The sequence below is a fragment of the Chenopodium quinoa genome, unplaced genomic scaffold (assembly GCF_001683475.1).
Source record: "Chenopodium quinoa cultivar QQ74 unplaced genomic scaffold, ASM168347v1, whole genome shotgun sequence".
Taxonomy (NCBI): domain Eukaryota; kingdom Viridiplantae; phylum Streptophyta; class Magnoliopsida; order Caryophyllales; family Amaranthaceae; genus Chenopodium; species Chenopodium quinoa.
In genome coordinates, this window is record NW_018744502.1 from 691,935 (window position 1) to 712,252 (window position 20,318).

At 39.7% G+C, this 20,318-nt stretch overlaps 1 protein-coding gene across 1 annotated transcript; it reads right to left on the minus strand.

Annotated features, from left to right (window-relative positions):
• Window positions 1–4,533: 4,533 nt before the first annotated feature.
• Window positions 4,534–5,451, minus strand: LOC110698148. The gene has a single exon (XM_021875556.1). The coding sequence runs from the start codon at window positions 5,449–5,451 to the stop codon at window positions 4,534–4,536; it is 918 nt and encodes a 305-aa protein (XP_021731248.1).
• Window positions 5,452–20,318: the final 14,867 nt, after the last annotated feature.

The following is a 20,318-nucleotide window of genomic DNA, read 5'->3' on the forward strand; positions in this document are numbered from 1 at the left end:
GGGCTTAAAGAAAACAAAGAGAGTATACTTATCAGTTGAAGTCAATATCATGGCCCACGACATATAACAACCAATACTAAAATTTACACATGCAATTATGAATCTAATTATTAATCTTATGTTCTGTTGATGAGGTTTATTGGGGCTAAGTGTATAAATCTTATATTGTATGTTATTAGCGCTAGGTGATGCATGTAACTGCGTACATGATACTCAGTACTATATTATGATTCATTAATTTATTTTATTTTATTGGCAGGTAAGAATTAAGAAGGCAACCTTTTAAGCCAGGGTTATTTATATTGAAAATGACTTGGTTCTACTTGTATGAGGAAGGTGGCCTCAGCCTTTAGAAATTTGACCTTATGGTTGGTCGTTTTCATTACCTCGGAAAAAAGAATAACTAATGAAAATACAAAAATAATATTACGATTTTATAAATGTGGGTAGATAATAGCAGTAAGACAAAAATGGTAGCAATAGAGAATTATTGGGGCAGTTTGTTTAACAGAAGAAGAAGAGTTTGATTCATCCTCATGGACATTCTCGTCTTGGTCTAGTAACACAATGGTGGACCAAATTTCAACTCAAGAATAAAGCTTCTGCTGCTTTCAAATCCCAGTTACCCTATGCGTTTATTTAAAGTTGCCCAATGCCCACCACTAATTTCAGTGATTAAATCTCTGCATACTCTGTTTTTAGCTTCTTTCACCTTCTATCAAATTAATAATCTTACACTTGGCCCACGACTTATCAGTTGGTTAACAGCTTGAGTTGTATACACATGCAATTATGAAAAAACAAATTTCGGCCACCAATTATCAAAAATAAATAGTTAGAAACTTGGATCACTAAAGTCTTACCCCATGAACCAAATCAGCCACCCCAAATCAATATATCTTCTTATCCATTTATATGAAATTCCCCCCAAAAAACCCCATTAGACTACTCAATTACAATATTCAGTACTTCTAGGTTTCAAAAATAAAAAAAAAATAAAAATCTCAATTTTTCTAAACGAAACCCATTAGCCGTTTAATTCCAAGAGTTACCAAAGCATAAACTTCATCTTCCATGGCATTAAATACAAATTCCCAAACACAAAAGCAAAAACTTCAAATTTAATTCTCCAAAAACGAAAATTCGTTGTTTACCTTGAAGAGAATTTCGAGCAATCAACTCAAGGAAGGGACATGCAACAATGAAATTGAGACCGTCTGTACCGCCTGACTGCCGCCACCACCGCTTGACTGCCGTTATCAGCCACCACCTTCGTCTACTACTTCCTCGTAATTATTTGCTTATTTTCCTCTTCGAATTTTTGACTGATTTTTTTTCGTGATTTTTTTAGAATAGGTATTGTGAATTTCTGGAGTTGAATGTGAGATGATGGGGAAAATAGAGAATTGGGGGAAATTGAGAAAATGGAGAATTGGGGGAAATTGAGAAAATGGAGAAATTGGGTGAGAAATCTGAGAATATAGGTACTGTGAGTTTGTGAGAATGAGTGGAGAACGAAAATGGGTGAGAAAATTAGGTGAGAAAATTGGGGTAAACATCACGTGTGTTTGTTCAAAATTTTGGTGAAAAAAATTAGAGGGAACAATGCGCGCTTTATCTGAAATTTTCATTTGATACAACAACACCGTTGCATTAGCTTTCATTTTTGTTAAAATAGCTAGGCTATTGCAACGGTTCTTTAGAGCCGTGACAATAGCTCTACCTCTAAGAGCATTAGTTTTAACTCCGTGGCAATAGCTTACTCTATTGCAACGACAATAAAAATACCGTTGCAATAGGCTATCTATTGCCACGGCATTTGGATAGGGCGTTGCAATAGCTCATTTTTTGGCGTTGTATTTGATCGAAAATGTAGTTGTGAAAAATAAAATTTAAACAAAGCTCACCATAAGGGCACTTACTACACTTAAACGCACTGTAGGGTTACTTACTACCTTCAAAGAATGTAGATTAATTGAATTCAATAACAAAAACATAAGAAACTTAAGGGAAAGGGTAAAAAAATAGCCACATTTTCGTAGAAATTTGACCATTTTTGCCCTATGAAACTCTTTTCATGAAAAACCCTAGAGAGAAAAAATAGAATAGAGACTGCTAGGGTTTTTTTTAGCTAACAACAACTTAAACTTTTGGAAACTAATTATTTTAATTTTGTTTTTTTTCAAATTAATTTATGAAATTCTGTTTTGATTATTAATTAAATTAAAAATCAAGAAAAATAAATTATATTTTTTATTAGGAAATATTTAAATCGATTTTTAATTAGTATTAACATGTAAAAATATTTCAAAAATCAATTAATTTTAACCATTCTTTTTTAAAAAATTATGTTTGTCATTTTTCGAACGACAACCATAGAATCATATTTTAATTTACCTTGTTTCATTTTTAATACAATTATCAAATGTAACTATATTAATTAGAGTATGCGAATGATACAAAATTATTAACAACATTACCATGTACAAAAAATGTAGAAAATAAGTACTTTTCATTTATTTGATTTTCAATACAAAATTATATGAACAATGTCTCGTATATATTATAAAATTCATTAAATCTAACATTTGAAAACTTAATTTGTTATAAATTATATAAAATCGCACATGATTATTCTTTATTATTGTAAAGTAATAGTCAAATAAGTTAATTATATTTTAAAATACAATGATACGCCAAAATAATTTATACACAGTATAATATAAATCCCTTCGTATTTTTTTAAAATGTTACACTTTGACCGCCACATAGTAAAGCAATTTAATTGACTTAAATAGAATAAGAGGTAATAGTGGGGTAGTTGGAGATTAAAAAATTATAAAAGAAAGATAGTGAAATTAATAATTTTTTGATTATTAAAAAATTATGAATGTGAAAGGAAAGAAATAATAATAATAATAATAATAATAATAATAATAATAATAATAAAATTCGGTGAGGATTATAAGTGGAGAGAATCATAATATTAAAATATAGCTTTTTGGCGAAAAAGGATATATAACATTTAAAAAACACAATGGGAGTAGATGGCTTTGGGAACAATAGATGCTTTTTCCCGCAATATCACTCTCTCTACTTTTTTTTTTTTTTATGATCCAATACACGTGTTTATTAATAACATCACAGGAAATTTCTAAAATATATATCTACTTTTTTTATTAACCATCCAATACAAGTGTTTATTCATTACGTCATAGGCATGCGATTTTAAAAATATACATAGAAGTGAATCTTATAAGATTTCACATAACAATATATTTTGAGCTTTACATATTGTAGATTCAAGCTAGGTAGATCAATATTCATTCTTCGAATTTTTACATAAATAGTAAATAGTAATAAATAGTTGGTTTTATTATTTTCCCTTTAAATAATTATCATACTCCCATTTTTATTTTTTTCCTATCTTTAAATAATCGTATGTCAATTAAATCTTTTTAAGGGAAAAACTTGCGTGGACTTGGTCCATAATAATTATTGTGGATCTGAGATTTATACGCACACAACTGACATTATATTGAATATAGTGACCCTAATTTTAACATAGTAACTTTATTTTTAACATAGTAACCTTTATTTAAACTTGTGTGACCTTTAATATTATTGTGAACCTGAAGTACGACGTTATATTGAACATAATGACCCTATTTTGAACATAGCAACCTTTATTATTTATATTGACCATTATGTAAAAAATTTCATTACAAAAAAAAAGACCTCTATTAGCCTTTATATTACCACAATGACTTTTATTTCAATATAATAACCTTTTTTTTTTTTTAATATAGTGACTTTTTTTTATAAATAAAACAAGCATAGTGTCTACAATGTTAGTGGTCTAAAATAAATTAGTGTGAACTAAGGCCATTTAAAAATTTGCCATCTTTTATTACTTCAACCCTAGCACATTGTTATTTTTACAAAGCATCTAGTAAAAAAAACATGTTATCAATTGAGATCTTGTCAAGTTCGCTCAAATTTGTAATTTCACAATATATGTCATCAATTTTATAAATATTACTATGTTAGTACTATGACATCAAGGACATACATTAATGGTCAAAAGATTTACATCTGTAGACACTGCAATATACAAATGAAGTATGGTCTAGGATCAGAATTATTAAAGCCAACTTTAAAAGACTGGTTGAAGTTGGTATTAAACATTTAAACGAGCTATACTGCTAAGAGAAATTCAGCTAAAACCAAATGTGAAAGTATTATATAGATTAGACAATACGCATAAATCTATGCAAATCTCTAAAGGATTACATGTAACTAGTCGATCTATCAGAAAAATACAAAGTTTTTTTTTTTTCCTTTCATTTTGCATTTTTCCTTGTGAGTATTATGTACATAATTGACGTAATTATCTTAACAATAACTTAAGAAAAAAAACTAAAACACTCGTGTAACAGATCCTCCAAAAATTGGATACTGTTTATAGAATTCATCCTTGAGAAAAATTATTGTAATCTTAATCGAGAATATATTACTCCCTAATTGATTAAATTAATGATCCGAAAGTATGTTTAAGAGAGAAACTCGTGCATGTATCATTTGCCTAAACAAACACTCGAGATCCTTCTCAATTTCTTCTGTTCTTGTATCTAGTGCTAGTAGTTTTTTACATGCTAGTTGAATCATCATCCCCGTACCTTGCTTGCTCAATTTTCGAACAATCAAGCTATTAAGCGCGATTTCTGCATCCTCCAAATCATTAAGGTCATCTCCTACATGACCTTTGTTATGCACAACTTTTAGCACTAAAGACCATTTGCTAGCCTTAGGCTGCAAAGCTGTACCCGAAAAGTACCCCAAAATCAATTTGAAAATAATGCTACACATCAAGCTCGATTCCCTTAAAACTCGTACCACTGCAACGATGTGTTGATCGTTGTTCACCTTATTGAATAACAAAGATTCAGACAATTTGATGTCAATTTGTTTTAGAAAAACAAGGGATTTGCCCATATCTCTCTTTAAATTCTTAACAAAAGAGACGTATTTAGTAACATCATCATCGATGTCTACTTCCCCACCGTTATTTCTTCTCCTAAAACTCGATTGAAGCTTCCCTATACTTTCCCTCAAAAGGAACAAATTTTCCCTTGTGTGTTCACATACATCAAGGAATGATACCGATTCCTCTAGGAGCTCATCCACCCAAGAGGAATCGTCGTGTTTGGCTAAGGCATTTTGTGTTTGAGGTAATTTAAGAAGATCTCCTATAGACTTGTAGAGCTCCGCAAGGCCGGATATGGCAAGGCCAAGTTTATTGGGTGCTAGTGAATTCGACGAAGAAAATTCAAGATTTCGAAGCTTGTTAAGTTCTTCTTCCATTTTGAGGGTTGTAGGATGTGATCTCGCCGGTAAGCTAATTGATCGAGCATGGCCTCGAGTACTTGGCTTAAGAAAGAAACCGGCCATTTTACTTAAGAAAGAAACACAAAGATTTTATTTTTAGTTGTTGTAAGGTTAATTATACAAATGTGATATAGGGTGATCACGTATATATACAAACATCAAGGCCTAATAATTAGACTAATGGTACCAAAAAGAAATATAATAGAGTATTAGCCTAGAAAAATAATCGAGGTCTAATGTGGTGACCAATGAACATGTGAAGCCAGGGTGGCCTTCCATAATGATGGGGGTTTATCTTATCATACTTGCATGTTTTTGAACTAATAATATAGCCTTAATGGGCTTAATCTCATATAGTCCCTACCTTTAATATTTTATACATACAACTATACAAGTTCAGACATTGAAATTCGAATTAAAGTTAAATTACTCATGATTCATATGGATGATCTTTTACAAAGGACAAAATTTTGCAAGATTTCATTTTATTTTATTTTTAATTTTTACATAATTCATATATCAACTTTGACTGAGGATGATGGTATTTCAGCTTAAATTTAGAGTCTAATCTAATTCAAATCGAATAAATAATTTGAATTGAATTGGACTCGATTTTTTTTTATATGTATAAATTTGAAAATTATGCCTGGTCGGATTAAGGGTGTTGGTATTCAAAAAGGAAAAAAAAAAGAATTACATGAAATTATATAAATAATTAATTCCTTTAGAGTTATAACATGTTAATTTTTAGGCTTTTATTAAAAACTCTTAAGATGTTTATTTATTTATTTTTTAATTTAAGCTTTTAAGATTTATGTTAGGGTTTTGGGTGAGTGTTTAGGCTTGTAAATACTAATTTTAATATTTAAAAATATGATTCATGGGAAAGTTATGCTAAAAAATGAGATGTTTTAATTAATTTGGAATTTTTGGTTGAAACCAAACTAACTGGTAAAATATTGGTTCACCCTTCCCCCAAATATCATAACACCTGTTCTATTTGTAAATTATTATTTAAATTACCTCTTTGTAAAATTTTAAAATATTAGGGTTTTATTTTTTTTAATTATATTACAGTCAATTAAGTTAAAAACGTAGAGAAAAGATAATTAAGCTCGTGTTGTGTAAAACAAAAAAAAAAGGGTAATTAAGCTCGTGGCTTATGAATACAAATTGAAATTAATCGACGATAAATGAGTTTAGACAACAACAACAATATAGCTCAAATAAGGTTAATAAAGGCAACTTAAATTCAATTCATATCTTATATATCAACAATATAGCTCTAATAAGTTTATTTCAAGCTAGGTACAACAAATTAAGTCTAGACAATGATTTTAAATAGATAGCTAGAGATAAGCTCATTATTCTGATTATGAATGAAGCAAATTGCCCTAAAATACTCCGTTACTCTACAATGCATGTATGTATGTATGTATTATCCTTAATAAAAATAATTGGATAAAGGAGAGTGTATTAATTAATCTAATACAAATAGTTGAGATAAACTCATTATTTGTATTAAGCAAAATCGCCCTAATATACTACTTCATTAATCTACAATGCATGTATGTATTATCCGTAATATATTAAAACGAATGAATGGGGGAGAGAGTATTTATCTAACACAAATAATACTTCTTGGTACGATGCACCATATATAAATCATACATGTTAAGATGTCTAGTGATCTAACATGGTTCCCGTTGACATAAATGCATAGATTTTGTGCATCAACCTTGTCTTCTTCCTACCATGAATAATGGTCACGGCATCCATTGATAAATCCTTTCAATGGTACTAACAAATATGAAATGATTCAATTACAACAACCGATGAAATAGTCGGTTCGAGACACATCTTTATCAAGACAGCCTTGAATTTATGTGCATAGATTATGACATTTCAACTTCCATACAAATTTTTTAATTAATGTACATTATTTGAGAAAATTGTAATTAATTTTATAATTAAAAATTTATATAAATTAATGGGTGCACGAGTGGGTTGTCCCACATGTGCTTCCTGCAAGCCCTGCATTTTATAATATAAGGTGAGATTTCATAATGATGCACACGGGGGGGTGGTGTGAGTAGATCGATTGGACCTTGATTGAGTAGTTGCAAAAGGATTTTTGTAAAGAATAATTATTTTTGTTTGTTCATTGAATTGTTGTCATGAATGTTTAGTTGATTAGTCGGAGATTTTTTAATTATTATTTTTATTACATTATGATAGCCGTGGTGATCACATTCTATGACTTAATTTCTTGTTTAAATGAGTGTTTGTTATCGTTAATACACCCTCATTTAGATTTTGTAATTGTTGTATTATGTAAGAGATCTTTTTATATTTCGTATAAACAGAACTTCTCATAAAAATATAATGTACTATAAATAATCGTTATGTATAGATTATCCAAGTGTATACTTAGGTTAACCCTTGTCTTGTTATTTTAATAATATAATCATGTATTACATGTTAAATAAAAGCTATGTATAAGAAGTATCTATGTCAACGGGAACCATGTTATGACAATGACAGAATAATCTCAAAAATCTCAAGCAATAGAGATTGTAGACCATATATCTTGTTCTAGTTAAATGTATGATATTAGGTTATCTCATGTAAGAGCAACTATTAATTTTGTAGAATTTGTTATATACACCCGGGTGTACCGTACACCCAAGGTCATTTGCTTAGTTATTAAATGAGCAAAAATTAATGAGCAAATAACTTTAGGTGTACGGTACATCCGGGTGTACAAAATAGGCTCTTTTAATTTTGAAAATAAATTAGTCAAGCATCAAAACTAACTACTACCTCCGGTTCAATTTACTCGCAACAATTACCTAAAACAGAAGGTTCACATTACATGCAACAATTTATTTCCTTATTTAGTAAGTTTTAGCCTGCAAAATGATTTTTTTACCCTTACTTTTTTTTAACACCTTATTACTACTCCTAATCTAATTTCATTATGTTTAAGATCAGATTACTTATCCTAACGATTCCCACCAAAATTAACCCCAACCTTTTAAGTTCCTCCATTTCCCAACCACCTTCATTGAATGCATCTACATTCAATTCATGTTGAAGATGGTCAAGTCCGCATTCAATTCTGGAATTTTTATCCATAAAAACCCACCCTTGACCTAAACCCTACCTCTTCATATAACCAAAGAACTCTCTTTCTCTCCAAAACACTCTCTTTCTCTCTCTTCATCTTCTGGTTTTTCTCCTTTCTCTGTCTTCAGTTTCTGGGTTTTCTCCTCTCTTTTACTGTTCCTTCTCTCACCATGGCTTCATCTGACGATGAAAACCCAGATCTCCAGTGCTACGAGTCCCTTCCTTCTGCTACAAAACTCTCTTCTCCGATCCTCGTCCATCTTTTACGAGGTACAAACCTCGCCGTGGTTTTGGTATCATGAAACTAGTATTCCGTGCTTCCATTATTGTGAGGAGGAGGATCCGTGGGGCTAAACTCATAGAGTATATCTCCAGCGACAAGGAGGAGAAACCCTCAAAGGCTCCTGGATCTAAGAACGGCGATCCACTAACTCCCGCTGTAGATCTGGTCCATCAACCTGCTGCTGAGGGTACCGCTGATGCTGTGGTGGCTGCTGCACCTGCTAGAGTGGTCCTAGACGCTGGATATGAGACTGGGGAGTCTGCCTTGCCTAAGCTCACTGCTGGTGAAGTGCTCCAGCCACCTGAGTCCTATCCTATGATGGCTAGGAGTTCTGCTGGGCCAAGTTTTGGTGGCAAGCGCGTTAGATCTAGGCTCCCTGAAGGTCTGAAGCCAGATGATGTGTACATGGCTTACCTTCAGATCTACTACCCCCAGTACTACATTTCCCCAACTAATTGGGCAGCGTAAATTTTTAAACCCTAATTTTATGTTTTGTTTAATTTTGGTTAATTGTGGTTTGGATTGTTATTTGCCTTGGAAACCATAACTGTTGCATGTTGATGGTGGTTTTTGTTGGATTTTTAACATGTTACTTGCCATGTTGTTGTTGTTGGTTGATGATATGATTTTGAAGTTGATGATTTATGTTATGATTTAGTATTGTATGCTAGAGTCCCCTGTGCTTCTTGTGTTAAGGTAGATAATGTTGTGGCCTATTATTTATGATATTGAAGTTGATGACTGATTTTATGATTTAGTTGTTGATGGTTGAGTCCCTTGGGGTTCTGTTGGTGCTATTTCAAACATGTTGGTTGGCCTATTGGTTGTTCTGTTGTGATGCCTTGAGTCCCTTGTTCTTGTTATATAGTTGATGCATTGAGTCCCCTGCCCCTAATTGCATCTAACTGTGTGACATCCAAATGATGAAGGGACTCATCTGATATCTATTTAAGTAGGTTGGATGCTCTGGTTACCTTTGATTGAGTTTTTTATTGAGCTACCATAACTCATTGATGCTTTGGATGAAAACTAACACTACCCAATGGATATTGTGTACAAAAGTGTTGGTTTTTTTCATTAATGTCAAAGGGGTGTCATTTTTACAAAACACTACTTAACTTGTATACATGACTACCTAAGAATGTGTCCTAAGTATTTACCAAAATACACCTAACCAGTACATAAACAAAGCAAAAAATAAGTTTAGATATTACTGGTTATGTGTGGCAGTCAATGAGTTTCCCAAAAGCTCTCCTGCATCTTTGTTGTCTTCAATCTGCATCCACTTCCATATGTGCTTCATCTTGACCAGTTGTTAGGACTGATATTGTGTTTAGATAATACACCACATTTGCAATGAGTTCCCTGTCAACTTCTAGTAAATCTGAAAGTATACCTAATCTGTTCAGACTACTCTTCTTCATGTGTGGTGGTGTGTAGTTGTTTCCACCCTTCTTTGTCAGTACTTCTACCATGCATGATTGAAGTGTGATCCATGTGTACTTCCTTGATAAGATCAACTAAATTCTTAGGAAATGATTGGTAATTTAGTGATTGAATGACATTGAAAAGTCCTAAATCTAAAACATTCATGTTTAGTGACTAAGCTAGTTGAAAAATAAACTGTATGTTGAATCCATTTGTTTGTGTGGCTGCTTGGAATACTAGATCTTGTGGAACCTGATGTGGTATTGCATTATCCCACTGGATTGTAATCTTGGTCAAGTGTGAAGGCCATTGCTCATGTGGTGTAGGCAACACATGGTTCAGTAGCATGTCCCTAATTGCTTCCTTGTTTATACTCTACACATCCTTTGCCTCTAATGTGCCATTGTCTCTGTTTTTGCTCTTTTTTTTGCCATCTCATACTTGAGAAAGGGAAACATCCCATACTTCCCATCATGAATCAGATTTTTGTTTTCATCATACACTAGCTTGCCTATCATCCCCATAAAACATGGCCTTGATCTTAAACCTCCTTGACTGTTGTGCTCTGTATGGGTCTTCCTCTTTAGGAAGAAGATAAAATGTCCTTGTTTTTGGGTTTATGTAACACCAATTCTCATCAATGTGTATTACTTGTTGCATATCAATGAACGTAGGGTCCCCTTCAGCTGGAATGGGGTTAATATGACTAAGAACCCACTTCATTCTTGCTATTTTATGGTTATCAGTTAGGGCTGGGTGATTTGTATTTGTGTATGTTCTTAGTCTATCCCTTGTCCTTAACCTATCCAATGTCGACTTAGAAATATGAAGGGTTGTAGCATAACCCTTATCTATGGTTCTTTTGTACAAAGGGACTAATGTGAGAAATTCATCAGTGTACTCTGTAGGTTTTCTACTAGTTTTGCCTGACTTTTTTGTCCTAAGATCGACAAAAACTCCCTCTTCCATGTGCTTTTTAATTACCTGAAAGCATCTTGTTTTTGATGATCTATGAACATGATGTTTTCTGGCCAAGTTGGATAAAAATCCTCTTAGTAATGAGTACTCCTCCATGTTAAACATGATCTCATCAACAAGTTACCTTCTCTCTTCTACTGTCATTTCCCTATTGTTTCTGCCATAATTATGAGCTTGAGCATTCTGTTCAGTATCATCATCAGCATCATACCATCATTTGCATCTGAATTGCTGCCTTCTTCTCGTTCCATGCTTGGTTCATGATTAATTGGTTCTTGGTAATTCATTTCAGCCTCATTTATGGACTGCTAATATGCTGTCATTACTTGTTCCTCATCGTAAAGCTGGTGTAAACTAAAAAAGAGTTCTTCAAAGAACTCTGCCATGAGTCCTGTTTCGGGGTTTTTTGAAGTGTCCTGCGGGAGAGTTACAATTTCAAGAATGCCCTTCGACCGCCTGTACCTGCAAAACCACGGAGACTCCGGTTGGGTGGAGCTCCGCCTCCGACGATCAAATCAGTAATGTACGGGAGGAAGGAAGTGCGTAAAAAGTAAAATTGCTTCTCGCGTAATGGGAGAATTCCGCAATTAATATTGCTCGGTTTTGGTGTAAGTGTATTTATGAATGTATTGAATGCAATTGCCTCCTTCATTAATGAGGACTCTCCCACTATTTATAGTGGGGAGCATTGGTTCCCCATTTAGGGTTCCTAGGACACGTGTCAGCAGGGGATTGGAGCCCTGCTGACCAATAGCAAGGTGCCACGTGTCGCTCTTCCATTGGGCCACGTGGCTGGGGTAATTTTACCCCAAACATTTTCCCCTCTCAGGTGCTGACGTGGCAAGGTGCCACGTGGCACCTGAGAAGAGACCTGACCTTTTTTTTTTTTTTTTTTTTTTTTTACCCTTCGAATTCTAACTGAAGGAAGAAAGAAAAGCAGAAGGGGAAGGGTCGCGTCCCTTCGCCTTCTGGGACAACCCCTATAAATAGGTAAGGAAGCACACGAGAGCACATTTACAAACTTTGTGAATTTTCTTGAATTTTGAGAGCATCCGGCATTTGAGAGCATCCGATACTTGAAATTCAGAGCACACAGAGATTTGATAGCTTTAAGAGCAGCCGGTTTTCAGACCGTCTGTGAAGTAGTAAGCAAGCAAATAGATTTTCGAGAGGGTACCCCAGAGAACCCAGCCGGTCTTCCAACCGTCTGTGTCTTCGCAAGCATCCCCAAGAAATTTCTTGAGGTTTCAACTCTCTTCTACTCTAGGTACCGTCTCTATTCCTTCTTGCTTTTCCATGTATTTCCGTTTGCGTATTTTTTGCTTGCATTTTTGTTTATAAGTCCCATAGGTAGATGGACCCTTTATACCCATATCAGGACCATAGTTGTGAACTCAGCCGGTCAATTAGTACGGCTGAGTCTAGAACTGGATCTGCCGCCTCTGATCTTTGGAATTTCCCCTTTTCAACGCCTGTATTGACCGACTCCGTGTCTGTGCAGGACACAATGGCCAGAATTAGGGGAACGGCTATGGACCCCAATTACAGAGGTGGAGACTCAAACGAGCTATCGCCTGAAAATCAAGGCCCAGACGGGACGGTTAGAGAACCATCCGGCGGTACCCCCGCCACCCCAAGCGATAGCATTCTAGGCTCTTATAACGAGGAGACCTCTCCGGCTCAGGAAGATGAGCAGACAAAAGCCGCCAACGAGGCTCCCAACTCCCCATCTGGCTCCGATGACGATCGGGCTGAAAGCAGTAGCTCCAGCTACTTAACCATGTTAGAGGATAGCGAGGAGGCGGAGAGGCCTTCGTGGCAAAGCCAAAACGACCCTCTCTTGATCGCCGTCTCCTTGAAGGACCACGCCCTTATGCAGTCTTCTCTACAAGACTTTATTACCAGGCGGCCGCTTGGTGAGGGATACAAGATGACCGTACCGGGGGAGTTCGGGACAGTTGTATGGGAAGATGACCAGCCCAACGCTAACGGTTGGTTTGGATGCTATGAGGCGGCTTTCCTATCCGACGTCCGCTTCCCCCTTCACAACACGATCAAGGCCATACTTAGGGGGTATGGCCTAGGCGTTTGGCAACTCACCCCGAATTCTTGGGTGAATATTTTAGGGTACATCGCCGCCTGCGAGATGCAGGGTCTCAATCCCGGCTGGGAGGCGTTTGCCCATATGCACTACTTGAGCCGGAGCCTAGGTGGCTGGATGGCCTGGTACACGTCGACAACCCACCCCCAATATATGATGACCTTGGACAAGCCGTCCAAATGGTCGGACTGGAAGAACCGGTTCTATCTGGTCAAAGCTCCGTCTAAGGAGGAAAACAAGGAGTACCGGACCTACAACCGGAAGCCAGAGCTTTTGGGGCAGAAGTGTCGGCTGCCCCCAGTTCCTGATAATGATAGGAAGGCCATTCTGGACTCCGGATTTTTGAGTTGACCTCTACCTCTCTCTCAACCGGAGAGATAATAAGGGTACCCAAGAATTGGGTGCCTAAACACGAATTTTTCAAGGACGAGTGCTTCTTGTCCGCCTGTGGGCTTAGCAGAATGTTTAAGAACAAAGGTTACAAACCCTAGCCGGTTAATTTGATGTCGGCTGACCTTTTTCTCTTGATTGCAATGTAAAATTCATATCTCTGACCGGATGTGCTTTCGTTTTGCAGAAGAAGCTAAGAAGATGCTACCCACCGCTAAAACACCCGCAAAAAAGGCTTCAGATATCCGAAAGGAGAATCTGGAGAAGAAACTTGCCGCTCAGGCGGCTAAAAAGGTTAGCCCGCCTGACCTTCTCTATGAGTTTGTCTTTGATGTTGTTTTAGCTATTTATTCATCTAACCGTTTATGGTCTTGTTTCAGGATGGGGGTGTTATTCCCCGCTCTTTGCAAAAACAGATCCGACAAAGAGCCTGCACTCAAGGTGCAGAAAACCGCCTCTACCGCCCGGGCTACAATCGGCGGTAAATCAATAAAGACCCCAGACGGGTCAAACACTGAACCGGCCTTGAAAGGGGTCGTTCCAATAAGGACCGCACCCGGTCCATCTTCTGCTGGAGGCCAAACGTCTTCCCAAAAAGGTACAAACCCCTTCAACCTCACGTTGCTCGACCTACCCATGCGAGTAAAGTCATACTCCTCGTCGCAGCAGGGGGATTCTCCGATCAGCCGGCTGTCCGTAGGTGGAGCATACGCGGCATTCTCACCGTCTGTTTCTGGTGCAGATAACTCACCACGCTGGCCGGACGCTGCTCAATACGCCAGGGCCGTGCTGAAAGCCGTCCCCCGGGACGAGAAGGAGGCGATTCCTGGAATCAATACCTTCAATGCCGACCGGGTGATGGTCGAGCTGGTCGATGTAAGTCATTGAGTACCCACCCGGCATTTAATTTGTAATATACCCATCCGGTCTTTCAACTAATATCGGTTGTGTTGTTGTTGCAGGCACTGCTCCGCGTGGAGGGGCTTAAGAAGGCCTACATCCGCAAGCAGGAAGAGGTAAGAAGAGCCAAACGTTCTGCGGATGACGCACATAGCGTTGCTCACTATTCCATGATAGTGCATGACTTAGAAACTAAAGCTATAATCATGCAACAGGCGGATCAGGTCAAGTCCCTCCAACGGGCCCTCTCAGAGTCCAAGCTCAAAATCGACAACCTCCAGGCGGCCCTGGATAATGCTGAAGATGAGCTGAAAAAGCACGAAGAGCCCCTCAAGCGGCTCGACCAGGCGGAGAAGAGCAGCAAACAGCTGCAACTAGAGAATTACCGCCTGGTCAAGGAGGCTGCTGATGCTCAGCGAAACTCCCAGGCCACTCTAGAAGCTGATCAGAGCCGGCTCATTGAGGAGAATGAGCAGGACTGCGAGAACAGAATGAAGAGGGCGTTCTCCATCATCCACCCGGGTGCAGACTACAACATCTGGGAGCTCGCCTACAAATACGCAAACCTGGCTATTCTGGCTGAAGAGGAGGGCAAGCCGGGGCCCGAACCGTATGAGCAATGGGTGGACGCCGAGTTCCAGCGAATGTAGGCGGAAGCGGCTGCTTTGGAGGCGACAGTCGAGGATGAGGTTGCTCCCGACTCTGTTCCCAACACCGACTCAACTCATCCGGAAGGAAGCCAGGCTCAGGGCGACCGAGTAACAGTGCAGCTAGAGTAGCAAAGACCTCCCAGCCTGCACGCCGTGCATTATCTTATAATAGCGCCGGAAGGGTCGGCTTACTCTGCTGTTATATTTCATTTTGAGTACTGATATTTTCACCGGTTGTGCCGGTTTATTCTGTAAACAAGTTTAACATTTTCACCAGCTGTGCCGGTTAATTTTACTACATTTCTACCGATTGATCCGGTTTTGAATGATCCGGTTTTGGATGATTTTGCTTTTCGCTTTGAATGAATGTTTTTTCGCATGCTTTTTGAATGAATGTGTTTCCGCATGACTTGTTGGGGTTAGGATAGGTAATTTCCCCTGGATAGGAGGCTGGCATAGACAAAATGGTGCCAGGCGGCTATCCATATGCTATAGCGCAAATACTAACGATTTTTGCTAAGTGTTAAGTGCCATCCGTGAAGACGAAATGCAGCCGGTTTTTAAAGACACACCGGCTGGTCTTTTGGGAGAGATCTTCGTAGGATTTACGGTGTCAATTTGCTTAAGCCAGATGCTTGAAGTCTGCCTTCTCTTAGTCGATTGGGCAGCACGCTAAGTACCGGCTGTCTGTTTTGAGATCAGCCTTAAATGATACTTGATCCAAAGAGGGGGCCGGTTGCATGTTTGGGAATGCTAACCCACAATTCTTTGGTGCCATGGATCACCAGAACAATTTTCCACCCAAATGGGAGATGTTCTCTTCGATGAATTCACCCGAATGGATGTCACCGGCTGATTCATTAATTTTCCGGGCCCGCTTGTGTTGGGCACAAGACAGGCGCATGGGAAATCGGTAAAGGGGGCCGCTTGTGTTAAGCACAAGACATGGCACATATAAGCACGATATGTAGTATATCTCTCATTAATTATACAGAAATCTACAAAAACTATGCAATTTCTAGAAGTAGTACTTTTGAAGATTATCTACATTCCAGGTTCTACGCAGTTTTCTACCGTCTGGGGTTTCCAGGCGGTATGTGCCGCCTCGTACTTCTTCAAAGATCCGGTAGGGACCCTCCCAATTTGGGGTCAGTTTGCCTTGTTGATTGGCCCTACCGGTTGCTTCCATTTTAGGAAGCACAAAATCTCCTACTTTCAGGGGCCGTTTGTGAACCCGTTTGTTGTAGGCTCTTGTCATTCTCAGGCGGTAAATCTCATAACGCAAGGCTGCGTTGCCCCTTCGCTCTGGGAGAGCATCTAGTGCAAGCCGCATGGCTTCCCAGTTGGCCGCCTCATCATATAGCATGATGCGAAGTGTTGGCTCATAATGTTCAATAGGGAGCACCGCCTCAGTGCCGTATGCCATAAGAAATGGGGTTTCACCGGTTGCCCCTTTTTCAGTGGTCCTGATGGCCCAAAGGACATGAGGTAGTTCCTCTGCCCATAGTCCACCGGCTCTTCCACCTTCTTTTTTATACCGTTTGAGAGCAGCTTATTGAAGGCCTCAACTTGCCCGTTTGCCTCAGGACGGCCAACGGATGCAAAACAATGGGAGATTCCTTGGTCTCCCAACCAGCTCTTTAGGACAGGCGTTTCGAATTGAGGTCCATTATCAAAGACCATAGACATTGGAACCCCAAACCGGGTGATGACATTTCTCCAAATGAAGGAGATCACGTCCTTTGTTTTTATGCCTTTGACCGCCTCTGCTTCAACCCATTTGGTGAAGTAATCTACTGCCACTAAAATATACTGGCGACCGCCTGATGCAGGCGTATAAGGACCCAAAATGTCCATGTCCCATTTTGCGAACGGAACCGGGCTATGGATGGCTGTCAAGTTAGTTGCCGGTCGATGTATCAGTCGGGCGAACTTTTGGCATTTATCACACTGTTTCACCAAATCCATGGCATTTTCCTCAAGAGTAGGCCAAAAGTAACCCTGCCGTCTGGTTCTTCTTGCCAAGGACCTGCCGCCTATGTGTGAGGCACAAAAACCCGCGTGTAGATCCTCTAGAACCTCTCTTCCTCTTTCAGGGGTTACACACTTTAGAAACGGCTATAGATAACCCTTCTGGAGAAGTTCTCCATGATGCATAACAAAGCTCAGAGCACGCTTCTTGAGTGCCATTGCTTCAGAAGGGTCATCCGGTAAGGTACCGTCTGCCAAGTAACCCCGGATGGGGTCCATCCAGGTGGCACTTCGGTCCAGGATACCTATGGGCTCATGATCAATGCTTCTTTTCTCAATGACTTCCCAAAAAAACCGTTCAAGGTGCATCACAGGAGGCGGATGATGCCAATTTGGAAAGGGCATCCGCCTGATTATTCTCGGACCGGGGCACCTGACTTAGATGAAATTCATCAAGTGACACGGCCTCTTCACTAACCGCCTGCAGATATTTGATCATAGCCAGATGGGTGGCCTCATAGTCACCATTGTACTGGCTAACAATCAATTGAGAGTCTGAGAAGGCGCTGATTTTTGTTGCCCCTGCTGCCTTACACATGCGTATACCGGCTACCAGGGCTTCATACTCCGCCTCTTTATTAGAGGCTTGGAATCGGAACCGTAGTGCATATTCAAACTTATCCCCTTCCGGAGAATGACATATGACGCCTGCACCACAACCGTTCACCGTAGAACTACCGTCTACGAATAACTTCCAAACCTGATCAGGATTTTCCGGTTGCACCGGCCTGGTCATCTCGACAATGAAGTCAGAAAATGCCTGGCCTTTCACTGCCCGCCTGGGCTCAAAAGTTATCTCGAGGCTCTGTATTTCAACAGCCCACTTGATCATTCTGCAGGATGACTCGATGGTAGTCATTGGGCGCTTGAGCGGCTGGTCTGTATATACAATCACCCGGTGAGCCAAAAAGTAGGGCTTCAACCGTTTGACTGCGACGAACAGGGCCAACCCAAATTTTTCAATCATGGGGTACCGGGGTTCAGCATTCTTAATAACATGGCTGATGAAATACACCGGGAGCTGATTACCGTCTCTCTCAGCGAGGAGAACGACACTAAGGGCATGATTAGAGACGGCTAGATACATATAAGGGACCTCCTGGGGCAGGGGGCTCACTAGCCTTGGCAACGAATGCAAGTGTTGCTTTAGCTTCTGGAATGCCATTTCCGCCTCTTCACCCCACTCGAATCTGGACCTCTTCCAGATGGCCTGGAAGAAATAGAGGCACTTGTCACCTGATCGGCTAAGAAATCTTCCCAACGCCGCCAGGCAACCGGTCAATTTCTGGGCTTCTTTTACCGTGCGGGGAGACCGCATGTCAATGACCGCCTGTACTTTTTCCGGATTAGCCTCTATGCCCCTTTGATCGATCAAGAATCCGAGAAACTTCCCAGACTCAACACCAAACACACACTTCTTTGGGTTAAGCATGACCCGGTGCTGCCTGAGTGTGGTGAATGTTTCTCGGAGGTCCAGTAGGTGATCCGTCTGTAGCTTGGATTTGACTATCATGTCATCAATGTACGCCTCTACATTCCTGCCAATCTGATTGATGAAAACGGTGTTTATCATGCGCTGGAATGTAGCCGGTGCATTTTTTAACCCAAACGGCATCACCTTGTAACAAAATAACCCCTAATCAGTGACGAAGGCCGTCTTTTCTTGATCTTTTTTCCATAGGGGTATTTGGTGGAAACCTGAGTAGGCATCCATGAAACTCATCAGAGCATGACCGGCTGTAGAGTCGACTAGATTGTCGATCTTTGGAAGCGGGTAACTGTCCTTTGGGCATGCTCTGTTCAGATCTGTGTAGTCTACACACATCCGCCAAGTACCATTCGGCTTTTTCACGAGGACAACGTTTGCTACCCAATCCGGGTAGTAGCATTGCCGGATCAACCCAGAATCTAACAATTTTTTGACCTAAGCCGCTGCCGCCTGAGATCTCTCTTCACCGTGATCCCTCTTTTTCTGCCTCACCGGCTTCTTTTTAGGATCCACGGAAAGCTTGTGGACAGCTAGATTCGGGCTGACGCCTGTCATCTCTTCCACTTCAAAGGCAAAGATGTCTTTGAATTCTCTTAGAAGTTGGAGCAGGTCTGCCCCGAACCGTTCATAAGCAACCGTCCCAACCTTGACAACTCTGTCAGGACAGCTGTCGTCTAAGACGACATCAATGCAGTCACCAGCCGGCTGAGGTCGTTGATCATCTGACCTTTCCCCAGCTAGTGATTGCTATTTTTCTTGCTTGATGGGATCCGTCTGGCCCGCCTTTCTTTTCTTACCGGCTGCTCTTGGAGTCGGGACTGCTGTATCGCAGTTATCAAGGTCTATGGGGTTACCGTCTCCGGCTGCCCCCATAGTAGGTTTGACGTCAGAGAGATAGCACTCCCTAGCCGTCCTCTAGTCCCCCTTAAGGGAACCGACTGTACCATCGTCCTTTTCAAATTTGACAAGCATGAGAGAAGGAACGATGACAGCCTCGGACTTATTGAGGGTCGGACGGCCAAAAATCATGTTGTAGGCGGCGAGCTCTTCTACAACCAAGAATTTGATCACCATGTGACGTCCTTCCCCCTTTTCACCCATCCGGATGGGAAGATCTATGCTTCCTACCGGATGCACTACGCCTCCCCCAAAACCAACAAGCGGGTGGGGTGCCTGGTGCATACTACTGGATTTGTACTTGAGCTTGGTCAAGCACTGATAACTGATTAGGTCACACGAGCTCCCGGTATCTATTAGGATCCGGCCAACTCTCTGATTGGCAACCTTGCATTCGATGACTATGGGGTCATCGTGAGGCCGCCTGACCTTGCCTCGGTCCTTTTCGGAAATAAGGACCTCAGGAAAGATGTCTTTTGACGCCTGGCTCTCCTTAACTGAGTTAACCATCTTCCTGATGTTATCTTTGGTGCCCCTGATAGTGGGACCCCCTCCGGCAAAGCCACCTGCTATTGTGAAGATGGTCTCTTCATCCGTTTCTGAATTTGCAAGAACAGCTTTTGCCGCTTGCCCTTTCTTGGCCAGGGTGTTACC

Bases quoted from the DNA above. Each gene is read 5' to 3' on its own strand.
- LOC110698148 (XM_021875556.1), bottom strand. From the start codon at position 5,451: ATGGCCGGTTTCTTTCTTAAGCCAAGTACTCGAGGCCATGCTCGATCA.